This window comes from Phoenix dactylifera, chromosome 17 (assembly GCF_051530095.1).
Source record: "Phoenix dactylifera cultivar Ajwa chromosome 17, Ajwa_hap1_PhDact_Kaust_v1.1, whole genome shotgun sequence".
In the NCBI taxonomy this organism is placed as follows: domain Eukaryota; kingdom Viridiplantae; phylum Streptophyta; class Magnoliopsida; order Arecales; family Arecaceae; genus Phoenix; species Phoenix dactylifera.
This window is the reverse complement of record NC_143206.1, coordinates 15,432,987-15,448,176: the sequence shown is the minus strand read 5'-3', so window position 1 is coordinate 15,448,176 and position 15,190 is coordinate 15,432,987. Positions and strand designations below refer to the sequence as shown.

Sequence of the window (15,190 nt, the reverse complement as noted above, 5' to 3'; positions counted from 1 at the left end):
CACTGGGATCTGTATTAAATGCTTTGGTTTAATATTGGATAGATTAAGGATTTGGCAGAAAGGATTTATTATTATTGTTATTATTATTATTTGAAAAACTCATATTTAAGTATGTGATGCTTGAAAAAAATAGTTTTTATATGTTTGATTGGCAACCGATTTCGGAATGGTCTATGATTAATTGAGCATCTACTTTGAGAAAGTTAAATAAAATATCAGTTACGCTTTTAATAAAAAAAGTATTTTATCTTATACTATCTAAAATTTTAAGGATATTTTTTAAAAAATAAATTATTTTAATTTTCAGCCAGAGAAAAATAAGTTTATTATATTCTTCGTAAGTTTTTCTTTTCTATAAAATATGAGAATATTATTTTCACCGAAATACATTTTTTTATCTTTTTTTTGAAAATTTTAACCAAATATGGGATATTTTTTAATTTTTTCTATTGACGACACTTTTTTCCCTGCTATTCTCATGAACCAAAAGAGTCGAAAGTTTGCTTGCTGGAAGGATCTTTAGTATATATGTAATGAATTATTCAATAAGTTTGATAAATTATTCTTATAGCACAGCATGTGGCATTTCATGATAAATAGAAAAATTGCATGTCAAGTACATGTTTTGGATAGCCATGGAATGGGTTAGGCTCGAGCAAAGATTTGGGCTTCATTTTATTCAGCATGCTTCCTTTGGGTTGGTATGAGCTAGAGTAAGACCACCAAACCTTACCCATCAATGAGATTGGCTTTATGAAACCATTTTAGTAGCAATTTGGATCCATTATGTCATGGTTCCATATCTTTCTGCGAGTTGAGACTACCGGTTAATTTAATATTAGCACCACCTTTCTCATTAGGTTTAGGTTTAGCAAGGCCTATGTATCGTCGTGGCATGAGCACAGCCAGCTAAATCAGAATCAAACAAGCAATACAAAGCAAAAGGAATGGAAAACTGTTGAGTACAAAGAAACTCTCCAAATGGTATGCAACGAAAGAAGCGACTCGGTCAGCAACCTGGTTCGCCTCTCGAAGGACATGTCTGACCTAAAGAATCTGGCACTTTCATAGCATCCGACGAATGTCGCACAGAAGCAGGTGCTCCACCTCCTTCCGTCTCTCTTCCCTAAGGCGCGCCATCAGGGAAGCTGAGTCTTCCTTCAGAATGATACAACCAGCCTGTAGAATATATCTCGCATAAGAAAATTCCTTCCATGCTGTCCTAAGCTCCGCCCCAAAAGTCGAGACCTCGAAAGAGCGACAGCCCCAGCTGCAATCCGTCTGACGCCATGATCTTTAATAACAAAAGCCACTCCTGCCTGATCGGCACCGTCGGGCAAACTACCATCAAAGTTCATCTTTAGATGGCGAGGGGGTGGGGGCTTTCAAGAAATAAGGATAAACCTTTAGATGGCCGAGGAAGGCTAGTTGACAGTCCATCTAGATTTCTAGAAAAATCACTATACATTGGTTGTTGACTGCAATAGAGAGATTGGAGTCAAAAGTCTTGACAGTCGTATCTCTAAGTATTTGCATGCTACTCGCGGGGGACGAGAAACGAGTGTCTAGCACCATGAGAGCACCGTGAAGACAAAATGCTCCACTCAAACCCATTCCTCCTCCAAAGCCATGCTCCGACGATTTCTTTCTCCCCGATTCTTCTCCTCCCTCGCCTTCCCTTCTCCATCTCCCATCAAAGAGAGCACCCATCTCACTCCACTCCCTCGTCTCCTCTACCTCCTAAACCACTCATCCACCTTCGAACACATGGCCCAGATTCACAGCTTCATGGTCTCCCGAGGCCTTGACGGCGACAACCTCCTCCTCGGCAAGTTCATCCACGCTTGCTCTCTCCTGGGCTTTAAAGACTACGCCTTCTCCGTCTTCGGACGCAAAGACCAACCCGATATCTATCTCTATAACACCATGATCCGAAGCCTCTCTCGAACTGATTCAGCTTTAGATGCCATTTCTCTCTTCAACAGAATTCAATCCGTCGGTCTTCGACCCGATACTTATTCCTTCCCTTTCGTACTAAAGGGGGTTGCTCAACTGACCATGCTTGAATTGGGCCAAGGGATTCACAGCCAAATTATCCGAGTTGGGCTGGGTTGTGATGTTCATATCTCCACCGCTCTTATTCACATGTACTCAGCTTGCGAAGATATCGAGGATGCCCGGCTTCTGTTTGATGAAATTCGTCACAGAGATGTTGTATCATGGAATGCAATGGTTGCGGGATATGTCAAGGTTGGGGATATGGACAATGCGCACGCCCTTTTTGAACGGATGCCCGAAAGGAATGTGATCTCGTGGACGACGATGATCGCCGGCTACGCTCAGATGAGCCACCCGGGTGAGGCAATTGCTATTTTTCGGCGGATGCAGCTGGAGGACAGCGTTGAGCCAGATGAGGTCGCACTGTTGGGAGTTCTTTCAGCTTGTGCTCAGTTGGGTGCATTGGATCTGGGAGAATGGATCCATGGTTATGTTGACAAGCATAAGTTATATAAGACTGTTCCATTAATGAATGCATTAATAGACATGTACGCAAAGTCTGGCAACATAGAGAAAGCATTGGAGCTCTTTGAGAATATGAAGCACAAGAGCGTCGTAACTTGGACCACGATGATTGCTGGGTTTGCTCTGCATGGGCTTGGAAATGAAGCGCTCAACATGCTTGATCGAATGGAGGGGGAGAATGTCAAGCCGAATGATGTTACTTTTCTAGCCATCCTATCCGCTTGTAGCCATGCTGGGCAAGCTGATATGGGTCAGTGGTATTTTCACCGCATGCGTTCATGGTACAACATCAGACCTAGGATTGAGCACTATGGATGTATGGTTGATCTACTTGGTCGGGCAGGCTTTCTAGGAGAGGCATGTGATCTAGTAGGAGATATGCCATTTGACGCAAATGGAGCCATATGGGGAGCTCTTCTAGCTGCTGCTAGGATCCATGATGATGTTGAGCTAGGAGAGCAAGCCTTGAGGCATCTCATTGAAGTTGAGCCCCAAAATGGTGGGAACTATATCCTTCTATCTAATATTTATGCAGCACATGAGAAGTGGGATGATGTTGGAAAGCTGAGGAAGCTGATGAAAGATAGGGGAGTAAATAAAGTGCCGGGAGGGAGTTCTGTTGAAGTTGATGGCATGGTCCATGAATTTACCTCCAGAGATGGATCTCATCCTTGCTTGGAGAGGATATACAGAGTTTTGTATGAGATAAATGGGCACTTAAAAATGATTGGTTATGTTCCAAGGCTTCACGGAGGACTTCTTGAGTTTGAAGAAGGATAAAAAAACAACCCAAAATGGAGCTTGGTATGCAATTTGGAAAATGAAAGAATTTTCACCTTAAACTGATGCTTTATTGGGCTATGGATATAATAAATGTGTGATGATGACAGATTTGTGTGAAGCAAGAGATCAAGAGGCTCTGTTGAGAACTATACAACTTGCAAGATCAGTCCTCTTGTCAGCAGGGTCTTTGTGCAGGAGTTTAGTTCCTGCAATTATGCACTTCAATTCAGAAGTGCAAGTTTCTGTTGGCCTCAAATATATATTGGGGCAACAAGAGACCAAGTGAACGTTCATTCAACTCAGATTCCATTTGCTACATCAATATTGAAAACTGATTCTTCCTATTTCTCATCTCCTTCATCTGCCATGAGCAAACACATAAAACAAGTTGCATCGCAGGACACTCATGGTATGCCAAATAAGGCCAAGATAATGGCTTGTCATGGAACGGACACAGGATTTATCCAACTGAACCACACATTCATATATAACACAAGGTGAAAGGCAAGAGCACCAATCCATCAACAAGTTTGACAGGAGCAACAAAACAAAATACTATATGCTGTATAATGGCAGGTGTTGAAGGTGAGTTGGGGTCTACAACGCTTCGAGCATCTTGCAATGATCAGTTAAATTGAATTAGCTATGGACCATAAATTTTTCCAGGATCAGTCCCTGATTTTTGGCCATCTCAATTCCTGTCCTGTTCTTGTTGGTTGCAAAACACTTTCGGATTCTTTCTATTTGTCCTGTATACTTTTTCCTTTGCAATGAAGCTTCTGCCACCTGTTATTTCATTGTTGTAGGGACAAAGAACTCCCAGTGTCCTCATTTTATTTTTAATAAAAAATATTTCATTGAATGATCTTATTTTACTGTTTCTCAAATGAGAAGATAAAAATTCATGTCCCTTGGATTTATTATGTATGCTATCTTCCATTTACTCTAATATTTAATTAATAAAATTGACAATTTGAGAGTGGATTTGTGTGCAATGAAGGTGTACACCTTGGAAGCAACAACACAAGAGCTTTTTTGATGTACTTTTGTTGATCGTCTAGCATGTCTGCATCGACTATTATCTTGTTCTATTGACATATTCTGCATGCATATGCTTAATATTTTTACTTCCATTTGATTATACAAGATTTTATCTTGATCTACTCATTTCCATTTCATGTGTTTTGATGAAGGATATGGTTTGGTGGTTGTTTTGTTTTTTCACTCTATCAAGCACCTAGAATTATATATAAGTCCTATGAGAGAGGACTGCGAAAGAGATCAGCTTTTGCAAACCAACGCAGACAAGAAAGAATATATATTTGAGAAGGAAATTGAAGCTTGGAAAAAGCTCATCAAGATGGAAATAACCATAAGACATCCTCATTAAAGGTAAAAAATCATGGAATACACATGGATGTAGTTGAGTAAATTTAACTACTCAGAAACCGAAAACATGCATGAACATCACTTTTTACATTAGCTAAAACAATAATAATATATAACCATAAAGTTAATCTCTTCTCAAACTCAAACGAGATCCTCACAAAATAAAGATCTAGACCTCATTTGTGTAGCACAAAATATGATCTTCCATAATGATAGAACCACTAGTCTGCTAAAGACCCTACAGTCTCCAAGAAAGCTTTCTCCTGCTGGTGGTTGCATATTGATACCTGAAGTGATACTTAGCTGTCTAAGTTGATATACTCATTTGCATGATATTCTGAAGGATGAATTTGAACCTTCACTTTGCCAATTGTGCCTTGTCTTGTAGATATGTGAAGAGGCCTAGCTCTCATGTACTGCTACATCACCCTTTTATGCTTTAATCTTAGGTTCTTGACATGCATGCACTTTCAAAACATGCAAGCCATCACATATGTGTGGACTCACCCAAGCACATGCATGCGTACTTGAATGCGCTTGCGCAAGTGTGCTTGTGTGCATGTGTAAGAGAGACATAGAGAGAGAGAGAGAGAGTTGAAATGCATAAATAATACTCAAGAGATAGTTGAAGCATAATTTTAACATTTGTATTGGACTTGACATTTTTGAGAAAAAGCATAGTTTTGTATTTGGAAATTATGATGGGTGGTATTTGATGAGCTGCACCTTGTTACCTCTACAATGTTGCAAGTCTGAAGGCTCAGTTTTGGTCCTAACCACCTGGTTGGGAAAGACAAAAATAAATGCAACCATGAAAAATTCTTTAAAACATTAAACCATGAAAAAAATCATGCCCATATCCTAGACTGTGAATTCCCAGCCCTAGAAGAGCACTTGCCCATAACATCTGAAGAGTCTGTTGAAATTGTTGATGTATTCCTGAAGAGAAATCAAACAGAACACAATGTAAGGCATTAAAAAATATTGCTAATATAGATTGGTGCAACCAAGTTCCACATAGTCATATAAAGAAAAGCTAGGACAACTATGCAGAGAGTAGCTTAGTGGATTGTTGATGTCTTCCTTCTGACAGAGAAGATGTAAATGGGCTAATGGTATTTGAAACATGGTTGCCGAGTTCTGTGTAATGAAGTGCGGTTGGTAATGCTAATGCCTTTCTGATTCTTCAGACAAATCTCGATATTTTTTTCTGGATAATGATTAATATTTAATATAGAAATCTATATTGCTTCAGAGAAAGTCGTTAAAAAATTCTGCCATCATCTTGTTTAGTTTAAGAAAGAAATATCCTTAGCTATTATTATGCGCAAAAGCCTCTGGTCCTTGGAAATAAATTTGGACGGGATATTCTGGAGATATCCTTGGGAATCTGAAATGGAGACATGTTCGATTTCTCTGATTCCATAAGGAGTTGGATGCTATATTAAGTTGAATCAAAAGGTGTTGATATTAAGGTGTATAAATTGACTCTAAATGCTCTTCTAGAGCTATCACATTGTGGAAGAGTTCCCATTGGAAGATTTATTTTTGCTGGGAAAGCTTTCTAATTACATATCTTGTGCATACATCTAAAGGGAAAGTGATGGATTATATAGTCAACTGAAAATTTGATAATCTTCATAATCTATTAAAAATGTCCCTGTGAGAAAACAAATGGGTGCTCTCCCTTTTTTCGCTTTTTTCTTGGGTTGGATTCTTTTGGTGCAGTTTGTGTATAGTTTAAACTTTAATCTGCCCTGCTCCTAGATTGTAATTTTTTGAAGTATTGATGCCTAACCTGCAAATTCATTGGGATTTTTTTTTTGGTTGTGATCTCTTGAAATGGTCGTGGCTAGAAAGTTACCTGTGTTACCTGTGTGGCCTTCTTCCTCTTTGAAGCTGGTAACATTTACCGCTGGGTTTTCCATTGCTGCATTCTTATGATCAATTGTCGGAAGATCATTGGTTGTAAATAATGATCTTCTTGCTCTTCTAAAGTATAAGCATGGTTCCCCAGCATCTTCCATCTTTTGTTGAGACCCACAAAGATCTTGAGTGTAGCTTTCCACTGATATTGTGTTTTCTTTGGATACAGGAGTTTGTGCTTGTGTTACAGAAGATTCATTATCGACCTCAACTTCAGCGGTGTTTTCAGTAAATTCTTCCTGATGTTCTGGGTTTAGTTTTAATTTTTCAGCTATTTGATCATAATCTTTGTTGTTATGGTACTTGGTCTGTGTCATGTCAAATAACGAATCAGCCAGAAAACTGTCTCTTCCATCCATTGCCATGTTCTTCAGAGACTTTTCAGTAGGCATAGCTTCACCAAATTGCTCTGTCGTATCATAGAAGTTAAGATCCTTTGCAAATTCATTCACATGCTTTTTGCTGACTGTTTGTTTTCTGGTATTAACACCACCTAGCATTTCTGCCTGGTCATTCTTCCTTCCAGGGTTCCGTTTATTGTATCTGTCACTTCTTTTCTCAATTGGATTAGCAAGGACTCTTTCACCCTGATGAGTATGTGCACTTATTTGCTCTTTCATTTGTAGATGAAGCCAACTGTCGATGACTAAGTGCTTCTTCTGGTCAATCTTTTTGGCCTGAAGACTTTCCGACTCACTGACACTTCCCTGGGAAAGAGAAGTCACCAAACTTCTTGGGGACTTCTCCTGTTCAGGGAAAATTACCTTTTTGATTTCATAATCTGAGGCACCCTGACTGCATTCTGTTCCATCGTCTGTATTATTTCTCCAGTTCATATAGCTAGTTGTGGATATACTATGTTCTGAGCCACATTCAGACTGCCAAGCAACATCCTTTGCTCGGGAAGTTACAGATTCAGCATAAACAGAGGCTGGCCTCCTCTTTGGGGGAACTGGTGGTTTCTTCCTAGTACTTAAAAAATTCTGGTGATCTAAATCAATCTTTTTTTGACTGGAAACGGTTGGCCTCATATATCTAGGCAGGCTAGCTGAAGTTCCTGAAAAATCTGTGACATTCTGCGCATTTATTTCCCCATTAGACTGCATCTCTTCAGTGGATAAGTACGAAAATTGCAAGTGGCAATTATCCAGTGATTCATATCTTGTCAAAAGTCTCAGTTTCTCATTGAGACTCTCCATATCTCTTCTGACTTGCTGACGTTCATTCTCTAATTGTTTCACCTTTTGTAACAGTTCAGACATTGCAATTTCTTTCTTAGCTCTCTCTTCCTGTTGAGAGTCAACAGTTAGCATCCCTAGAAAAGAACATTAATGCACAGTCTAGCGAAAAAGTGATTACTATTCTAGGAAAAGTGCAAGTCTAGTTTGTGGTTTGTATGTATGCCTGAGAGTTATTAACTCATGGACTATTGACATAAATATTTCATACATGAACAATTTGCAGGCACTGCACAGATTCATAGAAAAGCTGGAGAAAAGCAGGAAAAATGTATTATATAGTATCTAAATTTTTTCTTTTTTTTGAATGTCATATGGAATTATGTTTACTTGGATGGATCACCATTGTTATACTAGAAATAGTTCACTATAATATACTAAAATGAATTTTCAAATCTTACTGTTGGCTCTTCACTTTCCAGGCAGATACTTCTCACCCTTGTAGCAAAACCTAAGGAACAAATAGTTTCACACAAATCTTCTTCTTTGGGACTGACATGAACAAGCATCAAAGTTTTCGAGTCAGACCCTGTAACCATGAGAACATGAGGTGAGAAACATTGATAAATTTGATATACCAGTTAACAGTAGAAATAATAACCATGATTGTACTTGTTGAGGGAGATGTTGTAAAAATTACCAAGGGAATCTCTAAGTACTTGTGTAAGCTTGCTATTCCTGTCAAATATGGAAAATTTACACTCAAACTGTATTCAAAATAAAACAAAACTCAGTTCACTAGAATGAATTCCATCTTTTTTCTGAGTTCTTTAAATTGGTCCTCTAGCTAAATAAACATTTTGTCTGAATGCATGACCACCGCATTGATCTAATTTCGTTAGAAATTCAACTATAGGTCATGCGAAATCATACAATCAATGAAAACTTGCTTATATTGCAAGTAAATGGTTGCACTCATTTCAGAGCTCAGCAAATATGAGTCTAATAACTTTGTTAAGTTCCAAATGGTCATTAAACTTTTTAACACACTTGGAAGGTTGCAGCTGGATGAGCCAGATATACATATCCATCAATTTAAAGGAAGAAAATATAAATTGATAGGTATAGGAGAAAGAACTATGCTGGTTGTATATCTGTATTGAAAGCTGTGATTATGTATATGTTATTATGATTTTGCAGTTCTTATTATAGTTACCTGTAAGGCACATGAGGTTTTTTACTTTGGAGTGCACTGATGACATCTCCAAGGGCTGACAGGGATAGATTGATGGCCTTTCCCTCTTCGAGTCTTCTTCCACTTGCTTTTGTCTTTAACAAGCGTTCACTTCCGCCTAGATCAACCATCCAAATCTTATTTGTTTCCCTTCGTCTCTCAGGTACACCAAGTGAAGTCAATGTCATGCGTATCAGGCTGTCCTGAGCAGAGAACATCAATTTCTGTGATTTGGAGATAGCTCTCATCATTCGCAGTGCTACAGAAGGCGAACAAGTAATTACCAGTGAGATCTGCTTGATGTGGAATTAGCCAGGGTAGAAGCTGTTGATCTAAACCGACTTCCCAGTTCATATAATCTTTCTACTTGCTCATAGTTACTCACTTTGATGGCTACTAGGTTCTCAATCTCGATGCCACCATTTGGGTTCATTTGGATCGAAAGTCTGTGAGCAGATATTGACAAGTGATAGCAGCATCAATTGTTGCTAAACATTCTTATATATCATTATAGCTAAGTCTTGTCTCATGACTGCAGCATTCTGAGGCCATTATTGTCTCAAACATAAGGCATCTAATTGGCATTGATATGCATGGGCTCAACAATCTCATAAGTTCTAAAATAAATACTCACCTTGGTGCTTTATGAAGCCTCAGCCTTTTGCTTTTGGGAACAAGCAAATCTCTTAGATTGCCCATATAAATCTCAAGCATACTGAAAGTGAACTGGAATCTAAAGTTGCTTTCTGATGCTTGTTGAAATAGTTTCTCAATTCCACGTTGCACGACACCTGCATTATCTGGCGTGCCCTCCTAAAGCATTTGAAAAATAAATTGGCGAGACTAGGAGGATTATATTTTACGAATTCTGACAGTAATTGCCTACTAAAAGCATTCAAAACATAATAAGAAAAAATAAAATATGGTCTTACCATGGTATAAGTTTTACCGGTGCCTGTCTGGCCGTAAGCAAAGATGCAAACATTATACCCATCCAGGGCAGATTTGATCACTGGTTCAATTTCAGAAAACACTCCTTCTGAAAAGTTTTAAGAATGCAATATCATGAACATATTCTTTCTGGAACTATTCCTTTATCATTACTCATATAAGAGTATATCGATTCAGATACCTTGTGTAGATTGTTGATGGAAAACCTTGTCGAAATTGTATTGTTTACTCTTACTCTCTGCAATTCTTAAGAAAACATTACTTGGATCCGAAGTTAGCACCGATCTCTCATAACCACAATTTTCTGTAGGAAGAAATGGCCTTATACGGCAGAAGACACGGATATTCCCTGCAATAACAATATTAGAATCACATCTGCTACCACTTGACCACTCATCAGTTTCACGAGACATGCATTTCTGAAGAGAAAAATGAAGAACCAAAGGGGTTTAGGATCAAAACTGTTACCTTTTAAATCCAAAAAATCATTCAGCGCCTGTCTCTTCTCTAAGTTTAATTGCTTTAGTTGGGCATTAAGAGAAGCAAGCTCATCTGTTATCAATGAAAAAGGTAAGAATCCTTTTCTGAAAAACATTAGCTAGTTTTGGAAGACATGAAACAGAGTGCAATACCTCTAATCTTCAAAACAGAAGCATCTGTTTCTGCATCACTGCGACCAATATTTTCCACCCTATCCAAAGCCAGGCCTTTTTTACGCGAATCACCGGCTGGTTTGGCGGATGACAAGTCCTTTATTATCCGAGAAACTGATTCGACCCAACCGGGAGTCAGATTTTTGTTGAATCCCACAAGTGATTGTATGGATTTTGACAGACTTCGGATGGATTTACTTCGTTTTTTCCCTTCACAAGACTCATCCATGATTAAACGACTTCAATATTCTATAAACCGATACTCGATAATCTGGAAGAAATAACAAACATTCACAGAATCAGGCCATGTGTAGCTCAAAATTTTCCACCTTCCCTCATCAATCAGATAATCCGCTATTTCACTATTTTATAGTATATTGTTGCTGCTTTCTTCCTTCTTTTATTATCTATGATTCTTCTGAGCAACGTAACTAGTGCAGGAACTTGAACAGAAGTATAAGTGAAATCCAAAGCATAGAAATTTGGACCGTTGAAAGGAACAAATAAAGAAACAAGAGAATAGATATGAGCTGCAGCGAGAACTATATTTTCTGACCTTTTTCTTCTGCCTGAACTGATCTCTTATCTTAGCTTTACTTGCAGTGAAACTCACAAAAAACAGAGAAACAAAATGGAGATGGGAACTACCTTTCAGGAGCTCCATATAAATAATTCATTCTACTGCCAGCTACTTTCCAACAAGTCCCCGGGAAGTCGCTGTCTTCCTCTGAAGAAAAGGTTAATTTCTACTCCAAGGCATCCGCTTCAGCTAACACATTTATCCATTATTTTCTCAGTCGAAGTTTGGAATGTGACAATCCCTTGGGGGAAAAAAAAAAGAATGAATCAAATGAGAGAGAACAAGGAAGTCCAATGAGGAAATGCAGAACATGAATGAGAAGAAAGCTGAAATATTTTTTCCTTCAAAAGAGAGAGAGAGAGTTGAAATATCACAAGCTGATTGATATATCTGATTCTCATATCAGTCAACAAGCGACATCAGGAACACATTAGGACAGTGGCCTGCAGCCTACCGGAACAACTCTCTATCAAGATTTCTCCAGGAATTTCTCTGTTCCATAAGATGTGCTCTCAAGTTTGGAGCCTTTGGGTCTGTCTACCAAATATCAACAAAAGCCGGCACGCTGTGGGTTGCAGAGGAAGAGTTGCCTAGAGCAATCCGAGACTTGTTATTTTTTGATTTTATTAAATATATGCATACTGTATAAATCATCCGTTTTAGCCACACAAAAAAATTATCAACAAAAGCATTAGAATAGAATCAATTGCTCTATATAGCTAGAAGAGATATAATTTAGAGCTGCAGAACTCGCTATGCAAGTGAAAAAATAGGGTGAGGCAGAGAACAATTCGGAGAGAGTGCGAGTGCACGTCATGGATGCTAATATTATAGAAATAAGCCCATCATATGATTAGTGGCGTTCATATGGCACTTATTTTTTAATGGTGTGATGATGTTCTGTAGGTAACTGAAATCATTCTTTCGATAGCTGCCTTTAGGCTTACCTACCATGTATGCTGCTTATTCTTTCAGAATTATAGATATTCCCGCGTGCTTAAGTTTCTGTGATGACAGTAATATGTAACAAGCCACCTAAGTACCTGATCAACCCAAAGAAAAGTCAGAATAAGAAAATTCCCTTCCAACTTCCTCAATTCTGATGACCGCATCATCTTTCATGACCACAACCATCATAAAAAATATGATGTTCCTCCTTCCAATGCAAATGACACCAAACAGAGGGCCATTGGATGGATGACCCATGAGCTAGAACCAGTCCACCTTCTAATTATCACTTCTTTTGAGCAAATATAATTAGCGAAATTGCTCATTGTTTTGGATCATCAAATTCCATAGTCCGGACTTGGTCTAAAAGTAATGTTGAAAGGACTGATAGATCCTTACAGAATTCATGTGCGTATATATGGCTTCTCGTTTAGTATATGGCCTATCCGAGGGACATGGTTTGAAGCCCTGTGTGGTCTTTTCCGGCACAGTGCCAGTCCCATTTATCCTTAGTATTTGGCTTCGCATGGGCTCATGAGGAGAGAGTTCATGTCATGCGAGGTTGGAGTGGGGGTGGACCCCATGCTACCAGAATCAACCGTGACCACTGGGGCCCAATAAACTGGAGGGGCCACCAGAGCTTTTGTGGGATCCCACCAACTCCAAGGGAAATGTACTCCCAGAATCATGACGTCGGCTTTTTGTTTGCATTTCTACTGGGGCAGATGGGTTGGTGCTAAGCTTTTATTTTGCACCAGAAGAGTTACTTCACTTGTCAGCCAATCCTATATTTATTTCAGTCATAGAATTTTAAATTGGAGCAATTAGTAGAGATCTCAAGGGGTCGTTTATTCTGGCTATTGAGAATGGAGCAAATCTGGGCTAACGGGAGATAAATTAGTGAGTGCAAATTAGTGGGGCGTCTTATTATTTGTAGCTTAGTATTTGATGGGCTCAGAACCAGGGGCAAGGACAACTGTTGATGAACAAGGTATTCTGCCAAATAGTATTTGAGTGAGGAACACAAGGAGAGAAAATGGAGGGATAACCTGCATTTAGTGTGCATTGAACTTCACAATAATTTAGTTTTTATCCCAAAAACTAAATTGCTCTATCACCGTTTTAGAATGTTTGAAAAATGGATAAGCTTAATTCGCGATGGAATAGACTTATACTATGGCAAGAATATCCTGGACCTGTATGAGCACCTATTCTAAGGTGTTTGGCAGGAATTTGGAGGAATTCCACTACTTTAGGAGATATGCCTCACTTGTCCGCAATCAAACATCTTTTTAATTTTCATAAAATCAAGTTCTCTAGAATTGGCTACGTGCAAGGAAGGTTCCTTTGGATTACCTTGGAAAATCCTATTATCTTATATATTTTACTAATAAATCGACAAAATATGCATATATTTCTCAAAAATAACTATTTGCGCGCGCGCGCGCGCACTGCTTTCACAGTTATCCTTCTTGTTATATTTTTGGCCAATAATGTTAGAAAATATCTATTTTGAGTATAAAATTATACATATCAAATTATCCTATTTTCGGAATAACCCTTCTATTTAGATTTTTGGCTGATAGTGTTAGCAAATATCTATTTTAAGTATAAAATAACTCTATTATTCTTTTACATCAAGATGCCTAGGAAATTTTAAATTCAATTTATATCGTAAAGATTTATTTTGCATAAAATTTTAGAGGTATTGTTGCAAAATGATAATAGAATCATTTATATCTAAAAGAATTACTTACTAAAATCATCAGTCAAAAATATAATAGTAAGGACAGCATTGCAAAAACAAGATGAATTGAGATAGATGCAAATAATGATATTTGATCAAAAAATAATGTACTCCATATTTGCAAGGGTATATGTGCAAAAACCCTAACAAAAAATTTGTATATTTGTTGGCCTCCTATTATGAACCATATTATCCTACTTAATGTATCATGAAATTGTTAAAAGATTCAACTCCAACTCTTTGATATCCATTTAAAGTTTTCCATTCATTCACATCTTTTTTCCCTTTTGTTTCCAGATAGATTTATATCTCTTCAACTCTAAAATAAACTGTAAGCTTAGAGGTGCCATGCAGCTTTTGTCACGACAGCATGCTTGATGTTTTACTCAGAAGTTATTGTAGCTTTTCTTTTTTCTGTTTTGAGTAAACAACAGTCACTGCCACTGGCTCCTAGAAATTCTCAAGGCAATTGATCCCTATTCATGTCTAGCATCGAAATTGTTAAGGCTAGAAAGGATATGAATTCCAATAGTTAGTTCGATAGTAAGAACAGTTTGAAAATTATTCTAACATGTTGAATGATTTCAAGAATGTTGATCGTCGATCACATTATCTTATTCTCGTTATTATTGCCATAACTAGTTTGCCTTCGAAAGGTTAGGTTACTTCATCATGGATTTTAGAAAAGCTGGATGGTTTCTCAAGAGCCATAATTAGATTAGCTTCAACGCTACGTTTTTTTTAAAATGATATTCTCTCTTTTAGATCTTGATAAAAATGAAATTTTAAGACTTCTATAAGATAGCTGCTTAAAATATTTTCACTCTTCCTTCTTGTTCTCCTTTTTCCCTAGAAGGACGTCAACATTTAGATGTGCACAACCTACATTAACTCAAGCTCACCAAGAATTTAAAAGGGCCAGCAACAGGGCCAACTGTAGGTTTTTGGCTCGTTTCTATGTTATGAAGAAAAATGTTATTGTCTTTGAATTAGACTTTTTTGAGAATTAAAAGAACCTCAAACAGATAGTCTCCAATGTTAGGTATGACTCAGACTTCAGAGATAAGGTGGAAAATGACACTGGGAGGCTCAAAATCTAGGTATTCTTCCATGGTCAAGCTTGTCATCCATTAACAGTAGCAATGTGAAGGGAATGATCAGTTCAAATAGGTATGTTCAAATATGCATTGAAGACGCTATTATTGCCAACTAGGTTTGCTACTATGATTTCTCTCCCCAGAAATTAGCTGAATGCTGAATCTGGTTCTCTCAATTGCA

The 15,190-nt window shown here is 37.9% G+C and overlaps 2 protein-coding genes across 5 annotated transcripts; one reads left to right on the top strand and one right to left on the bottom strand.

The window, feature by feature from the left end:
• The first annotated feature begins 1,505 nt into the window (after nt 1–1,505).
• On the top strand, nt 1,506–9,582 carry LOC103709663 (Pentatricopeptide repeat (PPR) superfamily protein). Of its 3 annotated transcripts, none has more exons than XM_088713402.2 (2): nt 1,506–3,891; nt 9,197–9,582. In XM_088713402.2, exon 1 carries the CDS (start codon nt 1,630–1,632, stop codon nt 3,301–3,303), a length of 1,674 nt encoding a protein of 557 aa, XP_088569528.1. In that variant the 5' UTR covers nt 1,506–1,629; the 3' UTR covers nt 3,304–3,891; nt 9,197–9,582. The 3 variants fall into 3 exon arrangements, 2 of the variants coding, with proteins under 2 accessions (XP_088569528.1, XP_038988861.1); XM_039132933.2 differs by lacking the exon at nt 9,197–9,582 and adding an exon at nt 6,791–6,922 and having other exon boundaries at nt 1,553–3,891; XR_015974353.1 differs by lacking the exon at nt 1,506–3,891 and adding an exon at nt 8,271–8,409 and having other exon boundaries at nt 9,197–9,336.
• Nucleotides 5,321–11,731, bottom strand: LOC103709713 (P-loop containing nucleoside triphosphate hydrolases superfamily protein). Of its 2 annotated transcripts, none has more exons than XM_088713401.1 (12): nt 11,286–11,731; nt 10,617–10,908; nt 10,453–10,536; nt 10,166–10,333; nt 9,966–10,072; nt 9,668–9,846; nt 9,318–9,479; nt 9,016–9,231; nt 8,500–8,537; nt 8,261–8,388; nt 6,560–7,910; nt 5,321–5,634 (listed from the first exon to the last, which is right to left on the bottom strand). In XM_088713401.1, exons 2-12 carry the CDS (start codon nt 10,864–10,866, stop codon nt 5,519–5,521), a joined length of 2,799 nt encoding a protein of 932 aa, XP_088569527.1. In that variant the 5' UTR covers nt 10,867–10,908; nt 11,286–11,731; the 3' UTR covers nt 5,321–5,518. The 2 variants fall into 2 exon arrangements, with proteins under 2 accessions (XP_088569527.1, XP_038988858.1); XM_039132930.2 differs by lacking the exon at nt 11,286–11,731 and adding an exon at nt 11,194–11,276.
• Between the last annotated feature and the right edge of the window lie 3,459 nt (nt 11,732–15,190).